The sequence below is a fragment of the Balaenoptera musculus genome, chromosome 3, assembly GCF_009873245.2.
Source record: "Balaenoptera musculus isolate JJ_BM4_2016_0621 chromosome 3, mBalMus1.pri.v3, whole genome shotgun sequence".
Taxonomy (NCBI): domain Eukaryota; kingdom Metazoa; phylum Chordata; class Mammalia; order Artiodactyla; family Balaenopteridae; genus Balaenoptera; species Balaenoptera musculus.
The window spans coordinates 84,114-102,984 of NC_045787.1; the positions used below are offsets into that span (position 1 = coordinate 84,114).

At 63.2% G+C, this 18,871-nt stretch overlaps 2 protein-coding genes across 2 annotated transcripts in view; both read left to right on the top strand.

The window, feature by feature from the left end:
• PLEKHG4B (pleckstrin homology and RhoGEF domain containing G4B) overlaps positions 1-7,254 on the top strand; it is a 62,217-nt gene extending 54,963 nt beyond the window's left edge. Inside the window, 11 exon segments of the mRNA XM_036845871.1 lie at positions 1,542-1,729; positions 1,732-1,790; positions 2,736-2,825; positions 2,894-2,972; positions 2,975-3,123; positions 3,791-3,961; positions 4,561-4,817; positions 4,986-5,038; positions 6,220-6,420; positions 6,569-6,619; positions 6,622-7,254. Coding sequence (XP_036701766.1) covers positions 1,542-1,729; positions 1,732-1,790; positions 2,736-2,825; positions 2,894-2,972; positions 2,975-3,123; positions 3,791-3,961; positions 4,561-4,817; positions 4,986-5,038; positions 6,220-6,420; positions 6,569-6,619; positions 6,622-6,965 — 1,642 coding nt within the window. The 3' untranslated portion in view covers positions 6,966-7,254.
• Positions 7,255-12,637: 5,383 nt separating this feature from the next.
• Positions 12,638-18,280, top strand: LRRC14B (leucine rich repeat containing 14B). Its single transcript, XM_036845364.1, has 3 exons — positions 12,638-13,585; positions 16,720-17,381; positions 17,458-18,280. Exons 1-2 carry the CDS (start codon positions 12,693-12,695, stop codon positions 17,363-17,365), a joined length of 1,539 nt encoding a protein of 512 aa, XP_036701259.1. The 5' UTR covers positions 12,638-12,692; the 3' UTR covers positions 17,366-17,381; positions 17,458-18,280.
• Positions 18,281-18,871: the final 591 nt, after the last annotated feature.

Sequence of the window (18,871 nt, forward strand, 5' to 3'; positions counted from 1 at the left end):
TGGACGGCCTTCCAGCTCATTTTGAAGGTGTCGGGGCAGCAGAAGGCAGGGGTAGGCGTGGTCCACTGACCGGGAGCCGCCTGGCCACCCAGAGTGGACATCCTGGGTCCGGGAGGGAGCAGGTTGGCGAAGCTGTCCTGCCTTTGCCGCTGGGGATGGGTCCCCCTCCCGCCATTCACGGGCCTCAGACCCACCAAGCCCAGGCCTGGCGGTGGGGACCCCGCACACAACCTTCAAGGGAGCGAGTCCTCCCAGATGCCAGGGCCAGGGCGGGAGCTTTGCATGAACCACCCCGTCTTCCCGGAAACCCAGCTGTCCGGAGGGGGCTCCTGTCGCTTGGCCAGCAGTCAGTTCCCCAGAAATTTCTATCCTTTATGAGTCAATTTCCATTTACTTGGTCCAGATGCCCAGACCACGCTAGTGTGTATTTCTTTTCTGGATATTGAAGAAGAACGCTTGTTTTCGGTGAGTGTCTACAGGAGGTGACTCGGCGGCCGTGCGTGGGTGTGACAAGGGCACCTCGCGTGGCAGCAGCTGCGTTTGTCGGCACTGCCGCCGCCGAGGGCTCCAGGCCCCCGACCAGCAGAAGGCACCGTCTTCCCAGAAACAAGAAGCACCTGTAAGATCCGTGCTGCAGGCGTGGGAGGGGCCGTCCAGGGTCTGCTGCAAACAGGGTGAACTCACAGCGTTCTGGCCACGGTGTATTTCCTATCGTTAGCTGCTTTTTTTCCAATCAAAAAAAAAAGTAAAGACAGATAATGGCAGGAAAAACTCTACCAACCCCCACTGGTGTCATTAGGATGGAGTAGTTTCAGAAGGTGGCTGGTGGGAAGGAACGCGTCGTGTGCGTGGGGACCTCCAGCCCAGACAGGGCCCTCCGCTCGCTGTCAACCTCCGCGCCACGCTGGCCCCCAGGCCTACTCTCCGTCCTCTGCTGCAGCTTCTCTGCATCTGGGTCAGAGGTCACTGAGTAGAGCTGACTTTTCAGGAACGCCTTGTGGTAGGTTAGCAGCCGGTGTGCGCCGGAAACCGGCTTTCCCGTAAATCCGCAGCACAGCCTTCCCGGCAGAGGGCTCCCTGCTGCGGGCGTGCGAGTCTTCTTCCTGCCAGAGCTGCCCCCCAAAGGCGGTGCTAGAATCAAACCGCCTGGGTTCAGGCTTGAAGTTCGGGAGCCTGCGAATCTCTCCTTTTCAGTTTCCAAAGGGCTCTCTCTTCTGAAAAGGCCGTGACCGGCAGCGTGGAAACGTCGATGCAACAGCTTTCCTTCTGCTGTAACCTCCCTGCTTCTCTACATCAGAGGAGCGACTCCAGTACCGGTGCGAGGACAGCTCAGGTGTGAAGCGTCTCGAAATTACTCGTCCCCGAAGACAGGAAACCACGGGAGAGAGTGCTTTTGTGCGCCTCCCGTCTGTGTATACCGCGTTCATTACTCTGGAGTTTCAGTCTCTTGTTTCCTCCGAGGCAGGAATAGCGCTGACGAAGTGCCTCCTGGGGCTGGCGGCCGCGAGGCCTGAGCGTCCCCTCGGCTCTCTGTCTTTCAGCCGCCGACCGCAGCACGTGATGGCCGAGATGATCTCCACGGAGAGGCAGTACGTTAGGTCCTCAGGATGTGTCATCAACAACTATTTTCCAGAAATGGAAAGGACGGACCTGCCCCAGGACCTCCGAGGGAAGCGCAGCGTCATTTTCGGGAACTGGGAGACGCTCTACGCCTTCCACCGCGGGCACTTCCGGGGCTGGAGCGCTGCCGGCACTGCCCCTGGGCCGTGGGCCACGCGTTCCTGAGATATGTGAGTCCCCAGCCCACAGTGTGGACAGGGTGAGGCCAGCCCCACTCGTGCTGGGAGCAGCCCACGTTTCAGGCCAGTGGGTCCCTTGTGTCCGGGTCAGGAGATACGTCCCTGCCAGTTATGACCTGGCTCTGGACACTTGGGCCTCAGGGTCAGCAGACGGCACCCTGGTTGAGAGCCCCTCGGCACTGGGGTTGCACCTGTGTCATCACACCTAATCTGTCCGCAACCCACCCCTCACAGCTAGCCGGCCCAAAGCAGCTTCCAAAATCGGTTTGCTCCCTGCACGTAGGAAGCCCACCTGGTCCCCGTCACGGTCTTCCTGCGAGCCTGCCCAGCTCCCCTTCCAGAGGGGCGCCAGACCCTCCTGACCAGCTCTGAGAGCCGCATGGATGTATAGATTATTCTGAGGAGACCTGAGGTTTTGGTAAGTCTCTTCCCAACCATGAATATTGAGTCTTTATAAAATTCTTAATTTACTCTGAAAAGAAAGTTCTTTCAACAAGTAGTTACCAAACACAGTTTTGGGCACTGGGGCAGCGTCTGTGCTGGGGGCAGGTGACGCTTCTGCTTCAGCATTGTTAAATATGAATTACCGTGACAAAAACACCGGTGCTGAAGGACATCCCACGTGCTGTGTCTTTTCAGCTATTTCTTAAAAAATGCTTTTAGCCATAATGTGCAACTTCCATGTTGTTTTATGTTGACAGTAATCTTGAGAATTTTAAACGTTTAGACAAACTTGGTTCTTGACTGTTAATGAATATTTCAAACCCTCCCTCGGGCCCACCTTCTAAGCACCCCCTCTTGTCTCTTCCCCGAAAACTGGTATTTTGAGACCGAGTCTAGGGCTCCCACCACGTCCAGGGAGCTGAGCGCCCGCTCCCGACTGCGGCGAGACCCTGCGGAGCTGGGCGGCTTCTGACCCAAGCCCTCCCTTCGCAGGAGGAGCAGCTTGGCATGTCCGCGCTCTACAGCAAGAACAAGCCCCGGGCGGACGCCCTGCTCTGCAGCCACGGCAACGCCTTCTTCAGGGTCGTCCCCCCGCCCGCGAGCCTGGCCGCCCGGCCTGGCCCGGGCTGACCCTCTCGCCCGCCTTGCAGGACAAGCCGCGGGAGCTGGGCGACAAGATGGACCTGGCCTCCTACCTGCTGAAGCCCGCGCAGCGCGTGGCCAAGTATGCACTCTGCTCCGGGCCCTGGTCAAGGAGGCTGGCGGCTGCCCCGCCCGTTAGCAGGAGCTGGGGGAGCTGAGGGCCGCCGAGGACGCGGTGCGCTTCCAGCTGCGCCACGGCGACGGCCTGCTGGCCCTGGACGCCGTCCGCGGCTGCGACGTGAGTGCTCCGGACCCTAGTGGGTAGAACAGGCCTGCGGGGAGGTGCCCACGCTTGAGAACCCCCAGACCCCCGCCCAGAGGGAAGGGAACGCCCGGGAGAGGCTGTTGGGGCGGCAGCCACGGGAGGAAAGGCCGGCGGGCTCTCAGTGCTAAACGTCGGTGTTTGGGGCTGCTCTGAAATAACTGGATATGGGAAAACTGAGCTTGGCCTTGGCTTTGGGCCTGAGCCTACCGATTCGCCCCTGCTGGGGGCCGGGGTGGGGCCAGCGCCCAGGACCAGCAGGAGGAGCAGACCTCCTGGTCAGGCAGGACCGCCACCGAATTCCCCGTTCCAAGTGAAGACGCAGGTGCCTTGTTAAAGCAGCATTAGCAAGAGTTTCAAGACAACAGATCAGCCCCAGGTGGCCACCCGCAGACCCGAAGGCCCCCAAGCCCTCTGTCCAGTGAGCTCAGTCCAGCGATTTGGGACAGCCCAGGCGTCCCCCAGGACAGGGCCGTCCACGGGAGGGAAGGGGCACCTCCCACGAAGGGGCGGCCTGGCTGGGCGCAGTTGACCCTCACGCAGCCGTCGCCCTGGCTTGTGGAGGCTTCGTTACAGGGGCGCGAGGTCAGGGCTGGGATCAGGTCATGCCCCGTCCCCCTGAGAGAGGCCGGCCCGCCTGCAGGTGGATCTGAAGGCGCAGAGGCAGCTGAGATGCCAGGACGAGTTCCTCATTTGCTGCAGAAGGAAGAAGCACCTGAGGCGCGTGTTTCCGTTTGAAGACCTCATCCTGTTCAGCAAGACCCAGAAGGTGGACGGAGGCCACGATGTGTACGCGTACAAGCAGTCCTTCAAGGTGCCGCGTCGGGCAGGGCGCTGGGGGCTGGAGGGAACGCCAGGCTATTTGTTATTGTGGCTCTTGGGCTGAATTTTGGAGCCTGGGGCCGCCGGAAGCCGCAGGGAGCCATTTGTCCTTCCTGTTCCACGTGCCAATCCAGGGGCTAGAAAACAAATGTCTCCTCGTCGGTGACTCCATTTCAGGTTTGGGTGAAGGTGGGCAGAACACAGAGGAGGCCTTCCCCTGGGCGGTCTCAGGGCATGGGCCTCACCCTTTCCCCCAGACAGGCCCTGGGGGTGAAGTCTCCCGGGAGAGGCCCCACCGCAACCCCTTCCCTGCCAGCGAGGTCATCGGAGGGGTCCTGTGAAGACGCGCCAGGGAGCCCTTCGGGGGGGGACTGAGCCCTCACGAGGGAGCCAGCGTGGATGGCAGGGGTCGGGGCGAGGGGCAACGGGGAGGCAGGGGCGACGAGCCCCCGGCCCAGCCCCGTCCACACCACTCGGTGTCTGGGTGAGGGGACCTCCGGCACGGAGGCGCTGGGGTCAAGCATCAGCCAGAGAGCGGTCAGTTGTCCAAAGGGCAGGATCTGAGGTCCCTCCCGGTGCTTGTGGCTGCAGATGGCAGAGATTGGGATGACGGAGAACGTCGGGGACAGTGGCTTGAGGTTTGAGATCTGGTTCCGCAGGCGGCGGAAATCCCAGGACGCCTACGTTCTCCAGGCAAGCTCCGCGGAGGTCAAGACCGCCTGGACGGACGTGATAGGGAGGATCCTGTGGCGGCAGGCTCTGCGGAGCCGAGGTGGACAGAGCGGCTGGAGGGCGCTCGGCGTGCAGGGCCAGCTCGGGCTGGGCTTGGGCTGGGCTCAGGGCTCGTGGTCGGGCCGAGGGGCCCCTTAGCACCATCCATCAGCACACGAACACTTACTTCTCCTTAAAACGATAAGCAAGACCCCGGCCCCCACACTCAGAGAGAGGTCTCAGCCCCAGCTCCCAGACGCCCTCAGACCCGTGGCGTCAGCTTTCTGCCCTGCCCTGTGGTCAAGGCCCCTGGCCTCCTGGACGCTGTGCCGATGGCCAGCCTGTGGTCTCCCCACAGGTAAGACCCCCCACCTCGTTCCCTCCTCCTTCATGTCCGCCCTCAGTCCCTCCTCTCCCCTGAGTTGGTCACTGGGACACCTCTGTCTACTTCAGAGTGGTAGCTCATCCAAGCTGGCTGCCACACGTGCCATCTTCATCGCAACCCCTCCAAGCTGGCCCTCCTTCTGGCGGCTCTGACCACCCTGCTGGGCCTGAGAAACCCTAATATGCTAACACCCTGACATCCAAACACGACCACTTGGCACTCGGAGGCTACCACCCTGGCCAGGGCCCTGACCTGTCACCAGAGATGCCCCACGGCCTCCTCACTGCCACGTCCTTCAAAGTGTGGACCCCCCCATGCACACAGACACAGGCATGCACAGACATGCACACACTCAGACACACACATGCACACGCAGACACACACGCGTACACACGTGTGCACACAGAGGCACATGCGCACACGCACACACACACATGCACATGCACACACGTGCACACACATACACATGCACATGCGCACAAGCACACATACACATGCACACACGCAGGCATGCACATGCACATGCGCACACGCACACACATACACATGCACACGCACACACGCACATGCACATGCACACACGTGCACACACATACACATGCACATGCGCACACGCGCACGCACACAGCAGCTTTGCTCGGGGCGCCCGGTGGCTCCTCATCCTCCTTGGAGTCACTCAGCCCTGACGAGGAGCAGGAAGTCCCCATGGCCTGGTCTCCCCAGCCCTGCTGTCCCGCCTGCTCCTGCCCCTCCCTCGCAGCCCCCCCAACCGTAATGGCTATCCTCTTTCTCTTTGCTGGGTTTACCGAGCATTCATTCGTGCTCAGGCTCTCACCCTGTGCTTGGATCCCCTCTCAGTTTCAAGCGTGTGCGGATACCTGTCAGTGTGTCTTTCCTGGAGCCATGCCCTGCCTGGAGGCCTCTGCCCACCCGAAGGTGATGTCCCTTCATCCGCAGACGGAGACCCGCCCCTCCCCGGTTGGACACCCAGTTTCTGTGGTCCCACATCTTCCTTTTTCCTGGTTCACCCCCTTGGGCTCCCTGAAGAGAGGCCGGAACGGGCACCTCAGCACGTCCAGTCCCCCAGAGACACTCAGGGTGGAATTAAACCCAGGGAGCTGCTTAGAAAACTCCCCCACATGCTCCTGTCTTAGAACTCAGGACACAGGAGCTGGTGTCCACGGGGATAGGCGGCAAGCCGTTCATGGACGTCAAGCCCAGCAACGCGGCCATAAGCAACCGGGCCGTCAGTTACACCGGAGGGGAACAGGTTAGCGGCCACAGCCCCGGCTCTCGCTCGACCCCGCCAACTCAGACCCAGGCGCCGCAGTGCGCCGGGCCCCACGGGCCAACACGTCGGGCTGGACGGGCGGCCGCCCCGTGAGGCCCGATGGGACCGGGGCGGAAGGAACCTAGTAGTTTTCCGGATGGCCATCTTGTTCTTGAATCTAGGCTGCACCTCTACAGCAGAGGCCAAAAGACTCGTTTTCTGTCCCCTTCCAGAGGCACGGACCCCAGCGTCCAGAGCCGTGCCCTCCTGTGACCACACCGCCCCCTCAAGGGACCGCACCCCACCCTCTCAGACAGCAGCACACCTTCCTCCAGCGGCCAGTCCTCCTGCGCCCTGGGGCCGCTGCCCCCACACGCGCCCACAAGCCCTGCCCGCTGCCCCTGTGCGTACGGCGTCCACACCTGCATCGAGGAGGACGAGCTGGAGCAGGAGGCGGGGCGCCAGCCTCCCCTGCGTGAGCGCACGCGTGCGCTGGAGCCAGCTCACGTGTTTATCATTTCACCTGATTTCATGTACTGCCAAAGGTTTCCAAAGAGATTAGAAATTTTCATTTACTTAAAAAAAAATTTCCGCTTCCACTCAAGACAAGGTAACAGGGAACAAGTTTAAAACAAACAAGCAAAAAGAAAAACCAGACCAAACAAACCAAGTGCCCTCCGAAGCCCAAAATGTGCCACTGCCACCATGAAGTCGCCCCTGAGGGCGTCCCCACCCACCACAGAGGTGCCTCTGTGCAAAGTGTTGGGCGTGAGCTGCTCAGAGCAGGCAGTGGCCACGGGGAGCACGCACCGTCGCCTGCCCAGAGCCACCGCGCTCTCCTGGACACGTCGCTCAGGCTCCAGGACCGCGGGCGGCTCCCATCTGGGCTGCGGCAGCCTCTGGTCAGCCCGAATCTGGAGGTGGGGCTTCTCCCGGCAGGAAGACCGGGCGGAAGCGTCTGCGTCGGAGGGCTCAGGTCTGCCATCCCCAGCGCGGCCCGCAGAGGCCACCCGCCAGCCACACTCGAGGTTGTGGCTGCACCCTGGCAGGGGCCCCACCCTGGGGAGTGACCCCACGGGCCTGGGCTCTGCGGCCGCGGCTCTGGGGTGGCACAGGACAGGCCCCTGGGAGCGCGCCTCCCGTCCCGTCCTGTCCCGCTTTCCGTCAAAGCCGCGTGGCCCTTCTTGCCACATTTTCTGTTGTCCCCCGCTTGGGCTCACTCTTACCGCCCAGGGTGAGGCTTCCTGCTGGGGGAGGGGCGACCTCCCTCCCGGCCTTCCCCTTCCGGCTGCACTGGGCCTCCTGATTTCCGAAAAGCAAAGTCACAGACCTCTTGTTCATGAGCGTAAGTGGCGTCTGACCTCCAGCAGTGCCGTCCTCCTGCTTTAGCCCGGCATCACGGGTCACCTGGTTATAAATCTGTACATTGTAAATCATTCTCGTTGTGGAAGCCTCAGGGCCACAGTGCCGGGCACAGTAGGCCTGAGGGGCAGCCGGCCAGGCCGGAGGACGGTCCTCACTGGGCTTCTCTCTGCAGAGACCAGGAACTCCGAGTCTTCCCACCGCACGTCAAGGGACAGCGGCCCCAGCCTCCACGGGCCGTCCCTGCCGCTCGCGGAGCTGTCCTCTGACGAGGACTGTCAGGGTGTCTCCCTGGCCCTTCCCGCGAGGGGCTCACGGCAGCAGCCTGGCGGGGACCAGTGCATCACGACCGTGAGTACCCCTCCTCTAAGCCCCCACGAGAGAGGCCCAGGTGCTGGGTGAGGGGTCAGTACCCGCCCAAGAGATGCTGGGCCACCAGTGACCACACACAGCCCGCTTGTGGGCCATCCTGTGTGTGAATCAACCCCACACGCACACTCCGGCACCCAGCGGGCTGCCTGTGAAACCAGAGGCCTGGCTCCGTCTCCAGCGATTCTGAGTCCCTTAGAGAGATTTGCAGGCCTCCTGAAGCATCACCCGGACTCTGCCTGCCACGTGGAGGCCGCACCTGTGCCATCCAGCATGTGCCGGTTCCAGGCTCGGCGGAGCCCCGACTCCAGGCGGGCCTTGTTAGAGCCCCCGCGGTCCTGGGTGAAGGAGGGCTACTGGTTGGCCAAGGAGGTTTCTGAACCCAGCCCCAGATGGACCAGGGTCAGGGGCTCTGCCCTCCCTGCTACGCTTGCTTGGCCCCCAGTCCCACCTTGTGATGGGATCGCGTCCTGGGCAAGACGCAGTGTTTCCCTGCATTGATGCGGACGTGTGTTTCTACCTTCAGGGGTGTCAGGAGAGCCATGACACCTGACCCCGCCAGTAGGGAGCACAGGAGACCCCAGAAACCCTGGACGCACACACAGAGACGCCATCCCCTGAAGAGGAGAGACCGAGGGGACCAATCCGACAGGAAGCCACTCGTCACCAGCCGGGCCTGCCGGTTCAGTGCCTTCGCCCACACGGGGTTGTAAAGCTCTCCTCTCTGCAAGCGCGTCCCAGGTTCTGGGGCGATGCCTCCGGCCCCCTCCTGGGCAGCACCAGAAGGGGAGGTCCGACTTTAAGTGTGTGCTGAGCCAGAGTCCAGGGACCAGTCCTCGGTGCTCACGCCCTGGGTCGCTCACAGTGACCCGATCCCTTTGCCAGGACAAAACCCCTCACGTCTCAGGCGTCTGGACGGTGGTTTGACTGGCAGGCCACACGCTGCACCATGATCCCTGAGGCGCTGGGCACGCTGCCACCACCCAGGCTGCCCGACCGTGTCTCCACCTTGTCCAGATGCTTCCAGAGCGCGGATGCACCGCGGACGTAACGGCACGCCGGGAGGGGGCGGCGGGCCGGGCCTGGCTGCTTCCCCGCCCCCCCGACTTCCCCCGAGAGGAGGCTGCCTCCCGCGAGAAGACCCTCCCGCCGTGCTCGCCAGACGGCGCAGCTGGCACTGTCACTCCTCCCCGCCACCGACTCAGCGGGGGCGTCCCCCGTGCGCGCCGCACCCCGCGCGCGCCCCACGCACCCCGCGCGCGCCCCACGCACCCCGCGCGCACCATGCGCGGCACCGCCCTGGGTGGGAGCCGCGGGACACACGCCGTCTCTAGGAAGAGGCCCTGCAGGGTCCTCATCTGTGAGGCCACTTCCTCCGCTGAGGTCTCAGCGCCTGGGCGTCTTGGGGGCGTGTGAAGGGCGCCAGGAGACCGTCCCAGGCAGGGGCCCGCCTGCTCCCACAGCCCCTCCCTCCGCTCCCGCGAGGGCCTGCGGCTGCGAACGTGCGCCCAGATCCGATTAAAGGCCTGCCGGTAAAGGTGGATTCCTTGTGCCTGTCAAGTAGACTGTTTTCCACAAACCACATGCGAAGTTGTCCAGGTGCTCCCATTCACACCGTCGGCTGCTTGCGGGACACGTGGGCAGACACGCACACTCACGCTCCCGTGCTGGGTCAGAATAGCAAACACTGAACTGACACATTTCAGGGCCCAGTCCCTTTTACCCGGGGACTCGGACGCCCAGGGATGCCGGCTGAGGCTGCAGCCGCCACGCTGCTCACTCCCTCGCCCGGACCTGTGGGTGTCGGCCTTAGAGGACGCGCTCGTTTCTGGGGCCCTGTCCCTGGCCTTGCCGGGCCCCAATTGCTTCTTCAGAAGATGCACGTCCCGAGTCCGAGAGCACCTTGGGGGAGGAGGGGACCTGCATAAGAGAGGTCCTTCTTTTGGCAGCTGTGATGGATCTGGATGACATGTGGCCCCTCAGGGAGAACCCCCCTCAGGGCAGAGGAACCTCGACCCTGACGCGTGCACAGCTCACGAGGTCTGGGAAGGAAACACTCAAGCCAAGGCTCCTGACCACCTCCTCCACCAGGCACGGGGCCTGGGCATCATGTCATGGGCCCCCCACTGTCCTGCCTACAAGGATGCCCCGTGATGCCCTGGACGCTCCCATACTCCTAGGCTGCAAGAGCCCCAGGTAGGAGCACGTGGACCCCAGAGCAGAGTCCCACAGTGGACGTGCGGTGTCTCAGAGCAGGGGGCCCTCTGGGAGCATGTTCCCCCGCCTTCCAGGCGATGCAGGCCATGGACGGCAGTCCCCAGGCGCAGCCCCTACGAGGTGCGTCCTGGACGCAGGGGGAGCTTTCCTGAGTTTAGCTGGAATCTCGGTTTCGTTTTCTTCTCAACAAGCTGTGTGTGGCCAGCGGCACTCGAGTTGGGCTCCACCTGGGAGTCTGGGACAAGGGTGCCTGCGTCCCAGGTGGACCCCAGGTGGAGTTGGGGGCACAGCAGCTGGGCCGGAAGCTCTGATCCAGGCTGTGCTGGGAGGTCCTGTCGTGTGGATGGGGCCCTGAGGGGGCCCCCCCTCACCCCAGGGAGGAGAGCCTGGGTAGAGGCAGAACTCAGCGCACTTCCTGCCACAGGTGCTCCCCCCAGACCCCGTCCTGGGGCAGCGGCGACATCAGGTGCCACCCACGCAGAACGGGAGCAGGGGGCTGGGGCACGGCCCTCGCCTTTGTGATCTGCCGGCTGCTGTAAACTCTCTTCCTTGTTACCCTGTTTCAGGGCTGACTGTTCCAAACTTTAGGAACATAAATAAATGGGACATTTTTTCCTACCACATGGTCGTGCTTCTTCTACTGGGTTCTGTTGTGTCAGGGACGTCACCAACAGGCCTCCCCTAGGGAGCTCAGCCCCTGCGACTTTGAGGAGACAGGGCGTGGGCAGCAGAGCGCCCTCTGGGGTCTGCCTGGTCCACGTCCTTGCCTCCCATCGGGAGTGAGGGCAGGGGGAGGTCCCCGGCGTCTCCCGCTCACACCTGGCCTGCCTGCCAACGCTGGGGCCCCCGAGCACGATGCCTCCCCCTCCCTAGGGGAGGCACTGCTGAGGCCCTGAGGGACCAGCAAGCAGGACTGTCCCTGACGGAGGGTCCCACCTGAGTGTAGGGTTGGGGGGTCTGGGGGGTCCGGCCCGTGTGGGTCCCCATGAGCGGCACCTGCACCCCCTGCACCCACGTCCATATCCACAGCCCTACACACAGCCCAGCACGTCCACCGGCCCCTGACTCTTCCTCCCCTCCTAGTGCCTTTGTCTGCCTCTCCCCTCCTCCCTCTCTTGATCTCTGTCTTTGTGGCTCTCTGTCTCTCTGTCTTTCCCTATCTTACTGTCTCGGTCTCTCTCTCTGTCCCACTGAGGTCCCTCCCAGACCAGCGCTTGTCCGGGTAGCCTGTCAGCTAAGTGCTCCAGCCCTGCCCCAAATGATGGTGACATGGGATGGGGGGGGAGGTCAAGTCATTCAGTGATGATCTAACACCCGTCAGAGCTGGGAGCTGTAGGGAGGAAGAATTTTTCTCTGTCCACCTTGGGTTCTCTTCTGGGCTCTGTAACAAAGAACAGACTCATGAAAAGAAAAGCACGCAGATTTACTGAATGTAAGTTTTTGATGACACGGGAGCCCTCATAAGGAAACGAAGACCCCAGTGGCCTAAGTGTTTCTGGACTAAGTTGAGTGAGGAGGTGATCCCAGTTCAGGGAGGGTGGCTTGCCCGGAGTTCCATCTACGTTCAGGAAGAAAGGGGGGGGTCCAAGCGGCCTTAGTTCAAAATACTCCTTCTGCCCAAGCGGCGTGGTCTGGGGCACATGTTCTGCCACCCTCCAGAGCGAAGAACCAGACACCAGGCTGTGCGAGCGGGCTTCCGGCTCCTGAGGGCCCCGCACGTCACCTGCAGCCCCGCCCACGGTGTGGGTCCTGGGGCCCGGCCCAGGGAGCCCTGCAGCTGGAGGGCGCCAAGCTCCCTCCCATGGACAGTGGGGAAGCCTCGGCCGCGGTCCTCAGTGATGATAAAGGAAGGGGGGGGGCAAGCAGCGTGCCGGCGCCTCATGGGGCCTTTATTTATCTTCTCTTAAAGTCAGGAAACAGTTATCAGAGGTGCCACCCCATGCCCACTGCCGCGTCCCTAACTCTGGACGTGGGGCAAAGGGAGGGACTCAGCTCCCAGGGGTCCAAGAAAAGGTTTGTTAGTTCCTCGGACTGTGGGATGGCCCAGGGTTGGGGCAGACCCACGCCATGGAGGGGGTGAGATACCCCCAGGACAGGCCACCCCTGCAGTGGACATGGCCGGTAATTCCAGGGGCCCAGCCCCCTCCCCCTAGCCAAGCACTCAGGCAGCTCTGCTTTCCCCAGCTGCGCGCCAGCAGGACAAGCCGGCCACCACCAGACGCCTCCACAGCCAAAGCCAAACAGGCACCCAGGACGAAAATAGCCGTCAGATGACCAGAGGGCTGGCTCACCACAGCCCAAGGCAAGCTGCTCACAGCAGCTGCAACTAAAAATAGGCGAGAAGGGGACACGTCTTTGGGAGAAGCACAGGGGAGAGCTCTGTCCTGTCTCCAGCCGCTGCAGGCGGGCATGATGCAGTCACTGCGCTTCATTTCTGCTGAGGCCTTGGCGTCCCACCCCCAGGTGGCCCAGCAGAGCCTGGGCGGGGTGGCCCACAACCTCTACCCGCTGCTCTTCAAAGCCAGCTACTTGCTGGAGCAGGCGGAGGTGATCCGCGTTCTGCTGCAGCACTGGCCGCTGGAGGAGTTCCGGCTGGGTGCTCTGCTGGGCCCCAGCGCAGACCACCCCGGGGACCTGCGGGACCGGGCCTGCAGGGCCTGCCTGGAGGCCTGCGTGCGCGGCCTCGCGGACCACACGCTCTGGGGCGGGGGCCGGCGGCGTCTGCGGGTGGCCGACCTCACAGGCATCCGAGACGTGCAGGTGCAGGGGTGTCCCTGTGGGAGGGCGCTGGGCAGGTGGGGCCGCACCAAGCTGCTGGCCAGGACCTGCTGCGAGCTGCAGGCGGAGCCCCGTGCGGCCCGGCGCCCCGTAGAGGTCCTCGCCGACATCTTCGTCACCGGGGGCAACTTCGACTTGGTGGTGCGGGCCCTGGGGCCGGAGGGTCCCGCCCCACTGCGCGTGCGCTGCCTCTCCTTCCGGGCCGACAGCCTGGGCCCCGGGCAGCTGCTGCACGTGCTGCGTCTGGCGGGGCCGGGTGAGCTGCGCCGGCTGGAGGTGGTGCACAACGTGCGTCTGCACGCCGGCCACGTGCAGCAGCTGCTGGCCCAGGTGGGCTTCCCCCGGCTGGTGTCGCTCACCCTGCCCGCCAAGGCCTTCGACGCGCCCCCTACCAGCACCCCCGCCCCTGACGGCGAGGACCCCCTGCTCACCTCCATCGCCCGGGAGCTCAGCCGGATGACGCACCTCACCGAGTTGAGCGTGGCCTTCTCCACGCTGACCGGGAAGCTCCAGAAACTGCTCGGGTGAGTCTAGGGTGACCAGAAGGAGGGCGGCGGGGGGAGGGCATCTGCTCACAGCCCCTCAGCCCAGGTCGGGGCGACTCGGGGCCCTGGCTGAGGACGCACCAGGGGACCGTAAAACAGACCTGGTTACTTACAAGGCCACGAGGCCCCGTCCCCCCGGTTTTTGCCCAGCCCCGAGCAGCCGGAGGGGACAGACGGAGGGGGAGGTGGCCCGGCTGGGGCTGGTGTCAGGTGCACCCTGGGAGCACCAGAACCCAAAGGAGACTGCCTCCAGTGCGTAAGAAAAAGAGAAGAGTCCTAATTAGCAAGCAAACAACATAGAAGTAACTCCATTACATTGTATTAATTACCTGTCATTGTAACAAATTACCCCAGTGCTGAGGCTTACGAGGGAAAGACAGGAGCCCGGTGGGGGCAGCTGTGGTCTCCCCTGAAGGCCTGTCGGGGCGGGAAAGCGGAGTGACCCACTTGCACTCTCATTCTCATGGCTGTCGGCAGGCGGCCTTGGCTCCTCGGCCCGTGGGCCCCTCCACAGGCTGCGGATCAGAGGGCCAGAGGCCCTCCGGAGGGAGGCCCGCCTCCCGTAACCTTCCCTGGAGGGCACTGTGCTGACGCTTCCGCCCACTGCGTGGTGAGGGCCCGTCCCTGGGCTGGGGGGGCACCACCGAGGGTCGCAATACCCCAGGGCCGTTGGGCCACCTTGGTGGCCACCAGCTGTGAATATACTCATGAAAATTTATGGAAAATCAAACTTCTCATTTCTTGAGAAGAGAAATTTGATGAGAATCAAATTTCTCATTTCTTCTCATTTCTCATTGAGTGAGGGTGAGGATGTCTTTCCTGGTTTAGGGAGTCCAGGGCTTACAGGAATTTCTCTTTTATACAAAGGAAACCCAGAAGTAGCTGGCCACAGCTGGCCAGGGCCCACACTGCCTCTTCTCCCCTGGGGGGCACCTGGAATCCCGTCGCCGTCCCCCATCCCTGCTCCTCCACCCCTGGAACCCAGTCGCCCAATTCGGGGAGGGGTGGTCCTCGAGCCCACACACAAGTACGACTCTGCCATGTGGTGGCTCCCTGGGACCCTCAGGACAGTACTGCGTTTGGCTGGCCTGGGTCCTCAGCCAGAGGTGCCTGTGCTCTGGGGAAACGTGTTCCACAAGCCAGACGACACGTCACAAGCCTGCAGGGCTATCTTGTTAGCTCGGCCCTGACATCGCCTGTCACACTCTGACCTTCTGTTCTACACGCTCGGTCTTCAGTCAGCTGGTTGCTGAGAGCCTGTCCAAGGCCCCAGAAGGTCCAGGCGTGGAGTGTGTCAGGCCTAAGTGGGAGGGAGATGGGTGAGTGGTCAGGGAAGGCTAGGTCCCAAGGTGACCTTTGAGCGGAGACCAGGCACAGTGAGCCAGCGGAGGGCCCGGAGAGAGTGTGCTAGGCAGGAACCCCGCAGGTGAAGGGCTGGAGCTGGGGGTGTGGCAGGGCCATAGGCAGGGATGGGGCGGGGCGGGGCGGGGCGGGGCTGGGGCAGCGGGGACGGGGGCTGTGGTCCTGGGCAGGTGAAGAAGGGAGCAGGGAGAGGAGGAAAAGAAGGATGGAAGAGCCAGGCCAAGCCCTGGAGGCTCTGAGCAGGGCAGTGGGTGATCAGCTTCATATTACAAAGCTCACTCTGGCTTCCCTGGCCCACACAGCAGACCCAGATGGAGGGGCAGGGAGAGTGGCAGACAGAGCAGACACGCCAAGACCACCCAGGTTTGGTGACTCCCTGGGAGGACTCACTGCTAAGATTTATTACAGCAGACGGACACAGGGCAGAAAGGGCCAAGGGAAAGGGCTTGTGGGGAGGGGTTCGGGGAGACAGGGCACGAGTCCAGGGTCCTGTCCCAGTGGAGCCAGCACGGACTGTGGTGACACATGGGGGGTGCCGTCCACTGGGGAGGGCATTAGAGACCCAGGCCCAGGGGTTTTCCTGGGGGCTGGCTGGGTGGGCACCTCAGCCTGGCATGTACCGAGATTCCAGACCCCAGAAGGAGGCAGGTGTCCGCAGGGACCACGTTGCTTGTGCAGACAGCTCAGGCCAGGGACCCCTTATCAGTTGAGTGAGGGACCCTCCCCAAATCCAAGCTCCCAGACGCAGTTCGCAGTCAGGCCTGTCCTCTGACCCTTGTCCACACAGGAGGCCCCCGAGGGGTTGCGAGCAGCGCAGGTGGGGAGAGGGTTCCTCGTGGATGGATGTGGGCGTGGGGGAGATGGAGGTGGAAACGCCCCACAGCTCAGGGCCTCAGCCACCGCCTCCTCAGGGCCGGGTGAGGAGGCACAGAGCCCGCCGCGGGGTGGACCGTGCCGGCGGCAGGCCGACCCCAGACGCTCCGTGCCCAGAGTACAGGTGCAGGAGGCGGTGGAAGCAGCAGCCTCAGCAGGTGAATAGAGAGCGGAACCCGCCCCGCCCCCGGCACTCAGTGCCCAGCCCGGTGAGCCCAGACCCAGGCCCAGGGTCCCGCAGGGCCGCTGTGGGTCTGTTCCCGACTCTGAGAACTGCTGGGCAGGGAGTCACCGACCGTGCGTTTCCCAATGGCCGCCGCCTACACACCTACAGGAGAGCAAGAAGGGTCTCTGAGGTCCCAGGCAGTGCTGAGGGTGGACCGGGCGCTCCAAGGGCCCTCCCAGCCCTGAAATCCTGTGGGCTCAGGCTCTTCTTTCAGAGCCAAGCCAGTGTTTCATTTCCTGCCAATTCACAGGCAGCTCACTGCCCCCTCAGCAAGCTTGTGAACACACCACGCCTGGTTGACAAAACAGATTGATCACTTTAATTGCTGAGGACAAAGGCCAGGCCTGTCTTCGGGTGAAGTTAAGTCTTCAGGGCCCCGTGGCTATGCATGGTCTCAGCTCTGCCGTTGCCCCAGGGCAGCCACAAACGGGAAGTAAATGAAGGTCGCGGCTGTTCTGATTACGCTTTACTTACCCGCACTGAAACTTGAATTTCATATAATTCTCACGTATCACAAAATATTCTTCTTCTTTTGACTTGTTCGACTACTTAAAAAGGTAAAACCCATTTCAGCTCTCGGGGAGAGTGTGTGTGGCCCCCGGAGCGCCTGCCGGGCCTGCTCTCACCGTGCTGTTTCCTGCCCTGCCCGCAGCCCCCTCCGGACTCCGCTGAAAGTGCTGGACCTGGGCAACTGCGACCTGAACCACGCGGACATGGCCTTCTTGGCGAACTGCACCCACGCCGCCCACCTGGAGGTGCTGGACCTCAGCGGGCACTGCCTGGTGGACCTGTTCCCCTCGACCTTCTTCCGGCTGCTGGGCCAGGCCGCCCCGACGCTGAGGGCCCTGACCCTGGAGGAGTGCGGCCTCGCGGACCGGCACGTGGGCGCGCTGATCCTGGCCCTGGGCCCCTGCCGCCGGCTGCGGGAGCTCCGCTTCCTGGGGAACCCAATGTCGGCCCGCGCGCTCCGGCGCCTCTTCGTGGCTCTCTGTGAGCTCCCCCGGCTGCAGAGCGTGGAGTTCCCGGTGCCCAGGGACTGCTACCCCGAGGGCAGCGCCTACCCCCAGGACGAGCTGGCCATGTCCAAATTCGACCAGCAGAAATACAGCGCGATCGCAGAGGACCTGCGCGCGGTGCTGCTGCGGGCCGGCCGCGACGACATCCGGGTCTCCACGCCCCTCTTCGGAAGCTTCGACCCGGACATTGAAGAAACGAGCAATGAACTCGGAAAGCTCTTGCTGCAAGCCTTCAAAACTGCTCTGGAAAACTTCTCCAGAGCGCTGAAGCAAATGGAGTAGGCCCCGGGCTGTACGAGGCGGGCGGCGGCGGCGGCGGCGGCGGCGGCGGCGGCGGCGGCGGCGGCGGCGGCGGCGGCGGCGGCGGCGGCGGCGGCGGCGGCGGCGGCGGCGGCGGCGGCCCGGGCTGAGCCCCCGCCCCCGCCACCACCGAGGCATCTCCTAGTGGCAGCTGCACGCGCATCCTTCAGGCGCTCCGGGAGCGACGACCCTGCCTCCCAGGAGCTGTGACGGAGCACAGCGCCCAGCATGGCGGTGGCGCCGGAGAAGCAGCCCGCGGCGGGCGGCCGTCCTGGTCACGGCGCCTCGGCAGCCGCGGGAGGTGCGGGCCGCAGGGAGCAGGGCGGGGGCCGGGGCGGCTGGACGACCGGCCGGCGTGAGCGGGGGAGGGAGTGAGAGGACACCTCCCGGGCACAGCGATGAAAGCGCCCAGCTGAGGAGAGAGTAAAACCGAGGGCAAGCCGCATCCCTTGCCGCAGCGGCTGGGTCCGGGGGTGCAGGGCGCCGGCCCGGCGCCCTCCCGTCGCGGGTGTGCGGCGCTGCCCTGTCTGGATGTTTACAAACTCCCGTCCAGCGAGGACATGGGCTTTGGTAGTTGACGGCTCTGCCCCTGCCCTCGGGCCAGTGGGCGGCAGGCGTGCGCTCTGCTGGTGCCAGGCTGAGCCCCGGGCTCCGGCGGCCTCTGGCTCTGAGGGCACGACCGCGGTGCCCCGCCCGCCGCCGCCCCCACTCCCACCTCCACCGACTCTAGGCCCGGCGGGCGGGGGCTCCTGCTGCGGGGCGGGCGGGAAGGCTCCTCCGGGAAGCTGTCTGAGTCCTGGTGCTTGAGGAGTGGTTAATGCCAACGTCTGGACTTGGTTTCTACTGAGATCTGATTTGTGCAGTGCTGAGTATTAGGGTAATTAAATACTAATAAAGTGTGGCTTATTCAGATGTGGTTTTCTTTCTTTTTCAATCTAATGGACGAAAAAAATGTCTTGCATTAATTTGTATTTCCCAGATGTTCATGAAACTGGGCATGTCTTTTTCTTTTTTTTTATAAATTTATTTATTTGGCTGCACTGGGTCTTCGTCACTGTGCGCGGGCGTTCTCTAGTTGCGGCGAGCGGGGGGCTACTGTTCATTGCGGTGCGCGGGCTTCTCATCGCGGTGCCTTCTCTTTGTGGAGCACGGGCTCTAGGCGCACCAGCTCAGTAGTTGCAGCACGTGGGCTCAGTAGTTGTGGCACGCAGGCTCTAGAGCGCAGGCTCAGTAGTTGCAGCGCACGGGCTTAGTTGCTCCGCGGCATGTGGGATCTTCCCGGACCAGGGCTCGAACCTGTGTCCCCTGCATTGGCAGGCGGATTCTTAACCACTGCACCACCAGGGAAGTCCCTGGGCATGTCTTCATATGCTTGTTGCCCACTTGTATTTTTTTTAATAATTTCATTTATTTACAAAAACAAAAACAGTTCACCCACTTCTCCCTTCCCCCCACAGTCCCCCCCACCCCGGCCCCACCTCTGGTTCT